General features: G+C 44.3%; 1 protein-coding gene across 6 annotated transcripts in view; it reads left to right on the forward strand.

The window, feature by feature from the left end:
- WDR33 (WD repeat domain 33) overlaps positions 1-10152 on the forward strand; it is a 107867-nt gene that overhangs the window by 86128 nt on the left and 11587 nt on the right. For 3 of the 6 annotated variants that reach the window (XM_042954078.1, XM_042954075.1, XM_042954076.1), the window contains exons 9-17: positions 692-846; positions 935-1013; positions 1456-1566; positions 2330-2424; positions 2625-2711; positions 3179-3318; positions 3911-4063; positions 4961-6031; positions 8646-8754. In XM_042954078.1, coding sequence (XP_042810012.1) covers positions 692-846; positions 935-1013; positions 1456-1566; positions 2330-2424; positions 2625-2711; positions 3179-3318; positions 3911-4063; positions 4961-6031; positions 8646-8754 — 2000 coding nt within the window. Of the gene's footprint in view, positions 1-691; positions 847-934; positions 1014-1455; positions 1567-2329; positions 2425-2624; positions 2712-3178; positions 3319-3910; positions 4064-4960; positions 6032-8645; positions 8755-10022; positions 10132-10152 lie in introns of all 6 variants that reach the window. The other 3 variants (XM_042954079.1, XM_042954077.1, XM_042954080.1) reach the window with 2 other exon arrangements.

The following is a 10152-nucleotide window of genomic DNA, read 5'->3' on the forward strand; positions in this document are numbered from 1 at the left end:
GTTTCCCCTCCAGTTTTGAATCCATTCTCATTTTTTGTCTGAGGTGCTTATTTCTGATGCAGCCTCATAATAAAGTTTTGTCTTTGAATTATCTGTTGACATTCATATTTAAATGGCTATGTTACTAACATGTTTTTGACGAAACAGCTGGATCCTGGTCCTTGTGACTGGGAAGGGAGGCAAATCCAGAGTGAGGGGTTGGAGCAAGGCTGCTTTGCTGCAGACTGCAGTGGCTGCAGCCGCTGAAGGGAAATGTGAGCGGTGCTCCTTGCAGGCCTCGACTTGTTGCGGTGTTTTTAGTTCAAATTAACCCTCAAACTAGCCTGTGCCCCTTTTTTATGCTTTGTCTTAATGAGAGGAGCTTCACTGAACTTTGAAAAGTTAATGAGATTTATTGAATATTAATTTACATGCTCAGGTGCTTCCCTGCTTCCCAGATCAGCTTCCCTGTACAGTTGAGGTTCTGTTGCTATTTTAGTTGGTTAATGAAAACTATGCTTAGATAATGGATGTTATTTCTGTCATTGACCTATTTCTTTCAAGTGTACTTTAACTGTGGTCTCGTGCTGTTACATGCTTTACAGACCTCTTGCCGTCTTGACCCATGTCCTTTTTAACCAAAATGGCCATTGTATGGATTCATACTTGTTTTAAATTCTGACAGATTATTTCCTTGGTACTTTGTTTCTAGTCACGCCCATAAAAACACAGTAATGGAAGTGAAATTAAATCTCAATGGCAATTGGCTGCTCACCGCATCACGTGACCACCTCTGCAAACTTTTTGATATCCGAAACCTGAAAGAAGAGCTTCAAGTCTTCCGAGGTCACAAGAAAGAAGCCACAGGTCGGTGGCTGTGGCATGCTTCTCATTCTGTCACCACTAGTATGCTGAGATGCTGACGACTTTGCCTTCCCCCACGTTTGTTTTACAGCTGTGGCCTGGCATCCTGTTCACGAAGGACTATTTGCCAGTGGCGGGTCCGATGGCTCTTTGTTATTCTGGCATGTGGGGTATGTAATACTTACCATGTAAAACAGTTGTATTTTTATGAAGAGAGCTCCCAAAAGTATAGAACATGGTATTTTGTGTTTTTTTCTGAGTATTCCTATGTCCTGTATCAGAGTCTTCCTGCAGTTTTCAATTCTGTAAACCCAGCTTGGAATAGAAAACTTAGCACCTTCATTTTGGATGTGGAAACCATTAAAGGAGAATAAAACAGATTTCTTTGATTCTTATTGGTGAAATCATTCTTGAAGCATTTTTCCCTCTGAAGTGCTCTTTGAATCAAAGATTATATTACTGATGACAAATCAGTACCCCTGAAACATGTGGAACTGACCAGATTCAAAGTAAAAGGCTTTGGTAGCTTTGTGTTACAGTAAAACAAAATGTCTGTGTGTGTGTGTGTGTGTGATTTTATTGAAAAGACTTCTTTCTGTGGTGCTATTACAGGGTAGAGAAGGAAGTGGGTGGGATGGAGATGGCCCATGAAGGAATGATCTGGAGTCTGGCGTGGCATCCTCTTGGACATATTCTCTGCTCAGGTTCAAATGACCATACTAGGTAAGCTTTATATCAAAAATAACAAGGAATTACTGTGTTTATAGAGCTGCAGAGAAGATATATATTTATTTTTATTGATGTATTAATTCGTGGTCCAACCTCTTTTTTATAAATTTTTTAAAATTTAATTTTGAGAGAGAGAGAGAGAGAGAATGAGAGGGGGAAGGATAGACAGAGAAGGAGACAGAGAATCCAAAGCAGGTTCCAGGCTCTGAGCTGTCAGCACAGAGCCCATCGCAGGGCTCGAACCCACAAACTGTGAGATTATGACCTGAGAGCCAAAGTCAGACTGAGCCCTTTATGAATTTTTTAAATCTTTATTTATTTTTGAGAGAGAGAGAGAGACAGAGAGCATGAGAGGGGGAGGGGCAGAGAGAGAGGGAGACACAGAATCTGAAGCAGGCTCCAGGCTCTGAGCTGTTAGCACAGACCCCGACATGGGGCTCGAACCCATGACCTGTGACCTGAGCCGAAGTCAGATATTCAGCTAACTGAGCCACCCAGGCGCCCCTGTAGTTCAACATTTTTATAGTGATTTATAAATATGTATATAATAATAAGGAGATAGAGTATGGAGTATGACTTTGTTATTCAAATTTTGTTCTGCCTTCTTATAAAAAAAAATCATTCAACATTTTAAATTTTTAGAAGAAAGGTGTTTAAAACTTTATTGCGTTTACCCTGCTTGGTATTTGTAAGTGCCCAGAAATATACCAAAACTATGCTCCTCCCCTCGCCCCTCCAAATGGTTTTGTTTTGACAGCAAATTTTGGACCCGAAACCGACCAGGTGATAAAATGCGAGATCGATATAATCTCAACCTATTGCCTGGAATGTCTGAAGATGGAGTAGAATATGGTGAGACCCTTGCACATTTATTGTTCTTTGAAATCTGATATTCTTTTATAAAAGTGTTATTAGGTATGGATAAGATTATATAAAACTAATTTCAGTTTTACAGTTTATTGAGTGATAATTCATTTTTATAAAGTGTTCATTTTATTGGACTACTATGTTTATAAAATCTCTATTGACAATAGATGTATTTCTATTTGTAGATGACCTTGAACCTAATAGCCTGGCAGTAATTCCAGGAATGGGAATACCAGAACAACTAAAACTGGCTATGGAACAGGAGCAGATGGGTAAGAGACATTGTACCTATACGTTTTATTTTTATAAAATTTTTGGAGACCTCTTCTATTTTCTTCTTTTTTTAAGTTTATTTATTTGTTTGAGAGACAGAGACAGCATGCACAGGCAGGGGAGGGTCTGAGAGAGGGAGAGGATTCCAAGCTGGCTCTGAGCTGGCAGCCCAAAGCCCAGTGTAGAGCTCCAACTCACAAACTGTGAGATCATGACCTGAGCTGAAACCAAGAGTTTGGACCCTTAACCGACTGAGCCACCCAGGCGCCCCTGGAGACCTGTTTCTTACCTTCATGATGCTGAATTATTTTGAAAGTGCCCAAATGATTTATGTTGAGACATGTTGATAAAAGTCATCGAATTATCTATTACATATTATTTAAAGTCTCTTCTAAAAATGCATTCACTGATGAAGTAGCCACCTTCTCTTATTTCCTTGGCTAACTGCTTCTTTTTATGGTTACAGGGAAAGATGAGTCAAATGAAATTGAGATGACAATTCCAGGTTTGGACTGGGGAATGGAGGAGGTGATGCAAAAGGATCAGAAAAAAGTTCCTCAGAAGAAAGTTCCATATGCAAAACCTATTCCTGCTCAGTTCCAGCAGGTGAGTAACTACCAGCAGCCCCCTCCTCCACCAGGAGGTTCTGCCTGCTGAGGCTTTCTTGCATGTTTTCATCCGTGGAAGGTCTTTCTGCACTACAGACTTCTTTGGAGTATTCTTAGAGTTCCCATCTGCTGCTCTGCATTCGTGTGGAGTTCGTCATGACTCTTGTAGCTCTTTGATTCTCACCTATGTCTTACTGTCCAAGCCATCAGAGGAAAGAGAAGAGAGAAGCATGGAACAGAGAGAGTATGTTGACTCTCCTCTGCGTTGTCTGTCTGTCTTCTACTTTATTTGTCTCTGCAACACAAAGTGCCTGTGCCCTTTTGAAGATGTGGGCAGACTTTTCATTCTTAATAACACATAAGATCTTATAGTTTTTATTAAGTTAGTAATTTCTACCTGGCAATGTGCTTGCCTAACTCCATTCTTGTGTCACCAAGAAGGAGCATTAGAAATAAAGGCAGTGTACCAGGTGAACTGACTTCTTTTCAGCAGGTTGGAATGAGCCAATGACCTTACAGAATGGTTTTCACCTTCTCTCATTATAATATACACACTTAGGGTATATTTTAATATTCTCTTCTTTCCCAAGGCGTGGATGCAAAATAAAGTTCCAATTCCTGCCCCAAATGAGGTACTGAATGACAGAAAAGAGGACATTAAATTGGAAGAGAAGAAGAAAACACAAGCGGAAATTGAACAAGAAATGGCCACGTTACAGTATACTAACCCACAGCTTCTGGAGGTGTGTGATGCTCTTTAGCGGAGGGTTCAAGATGATCTAAGAAAGTAGATCTTTCTTAAAAGACATTTATTGACATGCTCTTAAGGAGAGGGGATGGGACTCTCAGATGGATCTGACGAACGCCACCATTTCTGTTTTTCTCATTTTTTAATTGAAGTATAGTTTACATACAATGTCACAGTTTCAGGTGTACAACATAGTGATTCACCAGTTCTATACCTTATGCTGTGCACAGCATGATAAGTGTATCATCTGTCACCATGCAACATTATTACAGTATTAGTGACTATATTCTCAATGCTGTACGTTTTGTCCCTGTGACTTAATTATTTTATTAACTGGAGGTTTGTACCTCTTAAACCTCTTCCCCTATTTTGCCCATACCCCCACCCAGCACCACCATTTCTTATTGCTACATTAGGAAGCTAGTTTGTGAAAGAATTCTGTTTCTTAGACTTTGAAACCAGATCAGTCAAGCAGTGAGTCGAACTAAGTTAAACGTACCTTTTTCATAGAAAAGATAAAGCCAGCACAGTTTTAACTTGAATTCATTTATTTACCCACAGATAAAATAATTTTTCTTTTTCTGTCAGCTCTAGAGCAGGTGATTTGCTCCTTTTTTTTTTTTTTAACCTTTGAAAGTTAGCAAGAATGATAAAGAACTAGTAAATTATCGGATATGAATAATTCTGACTATTGTTTCCCAGTATTTCAAAAGAAGGTGCTTACATGCTCCCAGAATACCTGAATGTTGTATGGATTGTAGTTACTGTGGAGTGTTGGGAGGTCGATGCCTTATGTTTGTATTGAGGCTCTCCCAGTGAAGTAAGTGATAGCAATATTGTCATCGTTGAGGGCTGCGGCATATTTATCAGTGTGTTTGTTCTTTCTTTCCAGCAACTTAAAATTGAAAGACTTGCACAGAAACAGGCTGAGCAAATTCAGCCTCCTCCTTCATCTGGCACTCCTCTCCTCGGACCCCAGCCCTTTCCAGGACAAGGTCCAATGTCTCAGATTCCTCAAGGTTTTCAACAACCCCATCCATCTCAGCAGATGCCAATGAACATGGCTCAAATGGGGCCTCCGGGGCCGCAGGGACAGTTTAGACCCCCTGGACCCCAGGGACAAATGGGACCACAAGGTCCTCCACTGCATCAGGGAGGTGGGGGGCCACAAGGATTCATGGGACCACAAGGGCCCCAGGGCCCACCCCAGGGGTTGCCGAGGCCTCAGGACATGCATGGGCCCCAAGGAATGCAAAGGCATCCTGGACCTCATGGCCCTTTGGGACCTCAAGGACCACCTGGACCACAGGGTAATTCTGGTCCTCAAGGTCATATGGGGCCTCAGGGTCCACCTGGCCCACAAGGTCACATAGGCCCCCAAGGCCCACCTGGTCCCCAGGGTCACTTGGGCCCTCAGGGGCCTCCTGGTACTCAAGGTATGCAGGGACCACCTGGTCCCAGAGGAATGCAAGGACCTCCTCACCCTCATGGGATCCAAGGTGGGCCAGGGTCTCAAGGGATCCAAGGTCCTGTGTCTCAGGGACCTCTGATGGGATTGAATCCAAGAGGAATGCAGGGTCCTCCAGGCCCCCGAGAGAACCAGGGTCCTGCTCCCCAAGGGATGATGATGGGCCACCCGCCTCAAGAGATGAGAGGACCTCACCCTCCAAGTGGACTGCTGGGACACGGCCCTCAGGAGATGCGAGGCATGCAGGGGCCTCCAGCCCAAGGGTCCATGCTAGGCCCTCCCCAGGAATTGCGGGGGCCTCCAGGCTCACAAGGTCAGCAGGGGCCGCCCCAGGGCTCTTTGGGGCCTCCACCCCAGGGTGGCATGCAAGGGCCCCCTGGACCTCAGGGACAGCAGAACCCGGCAAGAGGGCCACATCCATCTCAAGGGCCAATACCATTCCAGCAGCAGAAAACAGCTCTGCTAGGTGATGGGCCTCGGGCCCCCTTCAATCAGGTATTATTTATTTCTAACTTCTAGGCATTACACATTGGGAAAATATGCCCTGCACAGAAGTGGCCCTTCCAGATGCTATGGGAAGCCGTCACAGTTCGTATCAGGGGCTCTCAAGTAGTGATGGTGGCTTGAGAGTAGCATCATGGCTGAAGAAGCAAATGAGAATAATTAAATGGACCATTATACATAATGTAATATGAATCTTTTCAATAGCAGTTATTCCAGAAAAGATCAACTCTTAGTTTAGTACAGTTCCTAATTGTCCCTGGGGCTAAAAGAGCTGTGACCCTGAGGAAGAGGCATGGATGGCTTTGAGCCTGTCAGGCCTCCCCTTTCTGGGCTCTTCATGTTGTAGCCTGGTGTTTCACGGGCTGGTTTGCCTGCCGGCTCTACTCTTGAAGATAGGATGAAGTATGTAACTCACAAGTTTACAGCAGACTCTGATCTCACTATTTTCATTTCAGTGAATGCTTTTAGAGACCTCTGAGCCCGGAATTGTGCATTCTCAAATGATGCATCATCAAATGATGACCCTTTGGACAAAATTCTGTTCAGGGTTTTAGCTCACATGTCAATTTACTGGAGGGAATATTTCTGTAGACATTTTCTGGGCCCTTTTTTTGATGATTCTGTTTTGTTAGCCAAGTTTTATTACCCCTTGGCTGGGCTTGTGCTTTGAGAGGAGGGCTCAGGGTTCATGGGGGACTTAGAGAAAGACTGCATGAGCATGAATGGATTTGACAGTGTGGCTCTGTGGTTTTTATATTTTTCTCCGTTTCATAGTGTGGAAGCATTGTTTGGGTGTGAACAACTGGGTTTGTGTCCCTGAAGTCAGTTGTGGACCAAAAGTGAGTGAGTGAGTGAGCTAATGTTGACCCCCTGGGTCTTCACTGGGAGGCACTCGATCCACTTGGAGAGGATGTGCTGCTGATGCTGCATGTGCAGAACACGGCCCGTTTTGCTTTTTCAGACACCTGAGAATCTGTCACATGAAGATGACCGTAGGGTCTACTGAATTAAAATAGCTAAATAAGGTTACACATTACCCTTCTGTAGATCTCCCAGGATTTAGAGGTGTCACAGTAGCAAAGAACCCGATGGTAGTTGAGTTTCTTTCCAGAATCTGTTGGGCATGTTTTAGAATTTAGGATGAGTGGAATAAATCTAGGTTGATCGTCCTTAACTGCCCTAAAACTGGAAGTGTTATAGATTTTATTAACACACAGAGCATTTGTGTGTGTTTACAGTATCAGTTACCTAACCTTATGGTAATGAATTAACTGCTTTCATTTGAAGGACAAAAATAGTGATGAACTTTAGCTACCACATTATGACTGAAATTATAAACATGTCAGATTTAAGAGGATAGGCCTGAGTTTCTGGGACAGTTCAGTAAGAGTTTTTATTGTATCAAGTAGTGACAGATTTTATACATGAAAGGCGTAATGGTTCTAAAGACTCATTAGTTGACCTAAGGAATGAGTGTGAAGGTTTGATACATTATAGGACATTTCAAATCTCAAGAGTTGCCTGATAAACATCTTTGGTCATATTTTTTATATGCTGAAATTTGACTTTCTTCACTTGGATGAAGCCAACTATTTAAACCCATTGTGTCAGTTGGTTTAATTTAGTGAAATTGCTTTCTGGTGCTAAAGTAACAGCTTGAGAGATGTTGATAAGAGCAGTCTTTGGGTCAGGGGGAGAGGAAACAAAGGACGGAAATTACTGGTGTTGAGTTAATGGTGGCCTTGTAGCCGCATGCCACATGTCCTGTCATGGCTGCTCTTTCATGGAGCTGGTTTGGAATATGCAACTACTGTTTTCATAGTAGGTCCAGCCACCAAATGCATTTTTTATATAAAGGAATTTGTTAAGAGACCTGATCCAAGGTCATTGGACAGTGTGGAGACTCAGAATTTAGGCGTGGCTGGGTAAAAATGCAGAGTCTTGGGGACACGCTGGAGTGAACTCTGGGGTTCCCGAGCGCAGGGACAGAGGATCAGAGCAGCAGGTTTGTGTCTGCAGGGACCTAAGGAGTCTGGTAGGGTCCCAGGTGATTCAGCTGGGAATGAGAAGTAGGTGCTGAGGATGGGAAATGAGGAGGTCGAGAAAGAGGGAGGGAAGGAGGTGGTGGGAGAAAGCCGGTGTGGACGAACTCCTTTCTTCTGCCTCTTCAAACCCAGCCCTAGCCTCTTGAGAGGACTGATTATTCTCTGTAGCTGGAAGGGAGTCTTGAGTGTGAGAGCAGAGTTTACCTGTCCCGGCAGATTTCCAGATCTTCACTTTGGCTGGAAGTTCCTCCTTTATGCAGAGTGTTATGTAGGATTTCTGACTTTCCATTGTGGTTCTTACTTGGCATTACAGGTAAAGATCTAGCTTTACATGAAACCTGTCATCAGGTTTAAAATGTAAGTGTTTCATTTTATTATGGTAAGAGAAGTGTCTCCTCCCAATCTAAGGACCATTTTACTATAATGTCACTAGCTGTATATTTACTGCTGGAGGCTTTGGGGCAACCTAGTGTTTTAATCTTGTCACATTATGATGAAATTGCTATTCATGAAGCACAAGCCTATGATTTCACACCCCCGCTTTAAAAACATCTTTTCAGGAAGGACAGAACGCAGGCCCCCCACCCCTGATACCAGGCCTAGGGCAGCAGGGAGCACAAGGTCGCATCCCCCCTCTTAACCCTGGACAAGGACCTGGCCCTAACAAAGGTAAATATCTGCTTGGCTGAATAAGGGATTGCATTCTACTACCTCTGGGTAAATCTCACAGTAAATAGTTTATTGGTAAGTAACTGATAGAATGGGCACTTGAACCTATAGGAAAACTAGGAGCACAGTCACTTCAGGTAAAGGCTTTGTTAACAGTGTTTTCTTAGACTTGCTTTGGTTAGCTGGAAATGCCGCCCCGAGGAGGTGGCAGCTGGCAGTGAGACTGCTGGGACGACCCCTGGGAGAAGGGCCTGTGCCTCGGACAGTCAGCCGCGTGCCTCTCTTGGGAGCGGGAGCGACTCCTGTGCACACTGAGTGCACATGCATGTCGTTAGCATCCTGGAGAGCTCAGCTGCTTCCACTTACAGGTTTTGATGAGGTCATGAATGCAGAGGTTTTAGTAGTGTTTTTCATATCACCCTCTTCTGCCCCTGAGTTGTGCCACATATTGAATGCTTTAGCTGCTTATATTGTTCTGCATGATTCACTAAGAAAAAGAAGAAAGCAATGTACTGATGCATCGGGTTCTTGATCTTATGGAAAGCACAGAGATGAGAACTGTCAGTATCAAGATGTAAGGCTGTTTGGAAGTTGAGTTCATTGCAGGAGTTGAAGGAGAGCACAGAGGCAGCCCCTAGTCTCGTTCACATGTTGTGCTGTCACACGAGAAGGGCTGGAGCAGGACCGAGGGGGCCGCAGGCTGCTGGCTGCAGAGGGCAAGGGCAGGACTATGAGGGGTGTGGATGGAGGGCAGGTTGGAGGTGCAGGCGTTGGAGTCAGTGTGCTTCTCACAGGGAGGACACAGGCCCGAAACCTAGGAGCACTGTGGAGGCTGCACTTCAATGAACTTCAGTCCCTGTAATTTTTAATGAGCGGAGCCCACAGCACTCTGTGGGACGTTACATTTCTTGCCCTCACTTTATCAAATTACCATCAGCATTTTGCAGCACTAGGACTTTGGGAGAAGCAGCACGTCCTAGGAAAGGGAGCAGTAAAGAGATTAGGAGAATCTTTATGGTAGTCTCATTGCATGGAAGTGGTGGCCAACAGGGAAACAGAAAGCAGGAACCCATCTTTGGAATTTGGGGACCCTGAGAAAAGAAGAGTCTGTTACCCACAAGGTACAGCTATCAACGAACTGAGAGCCTGCCTCTCTTCCTCTCCCCTACCTTGTGTCTGTCTCCACCTATTTCCCTCTCCTCCTTGCTCTTCCCCTTTTCTCTTTACCTCTCTCTCTCTCTCTCTTCCTCCTCTCTTTCTCCTCCCAGGGACCAAAGGGAGAAGGGAGAGCCGAGAAAGTGGCCCTGCCATCCCCTACTGGATTAACCAACGCCGCCGCCCCACCACCGGTGGCCACACCCCTTCTAATTTGTAGTGGTGGGTTTCTTTCCTTGGAGG

The sequence above is a fragment of the Panthera leo genome, chromosome C1, assembly GCF_018350215.1.
Source record: "Panthera leo isolate Ple1 chromosome C1, P.leo_Ple1_pat1.1, whole genome shotgun sequence".
In the NCBI taxonomy this organism is placed as follows: domain Eukaryota; kingdom Metazoa; phylum Chordata; class Mammalia; order Carnivora; family Felidae; genus Panthera; species Panthera leo.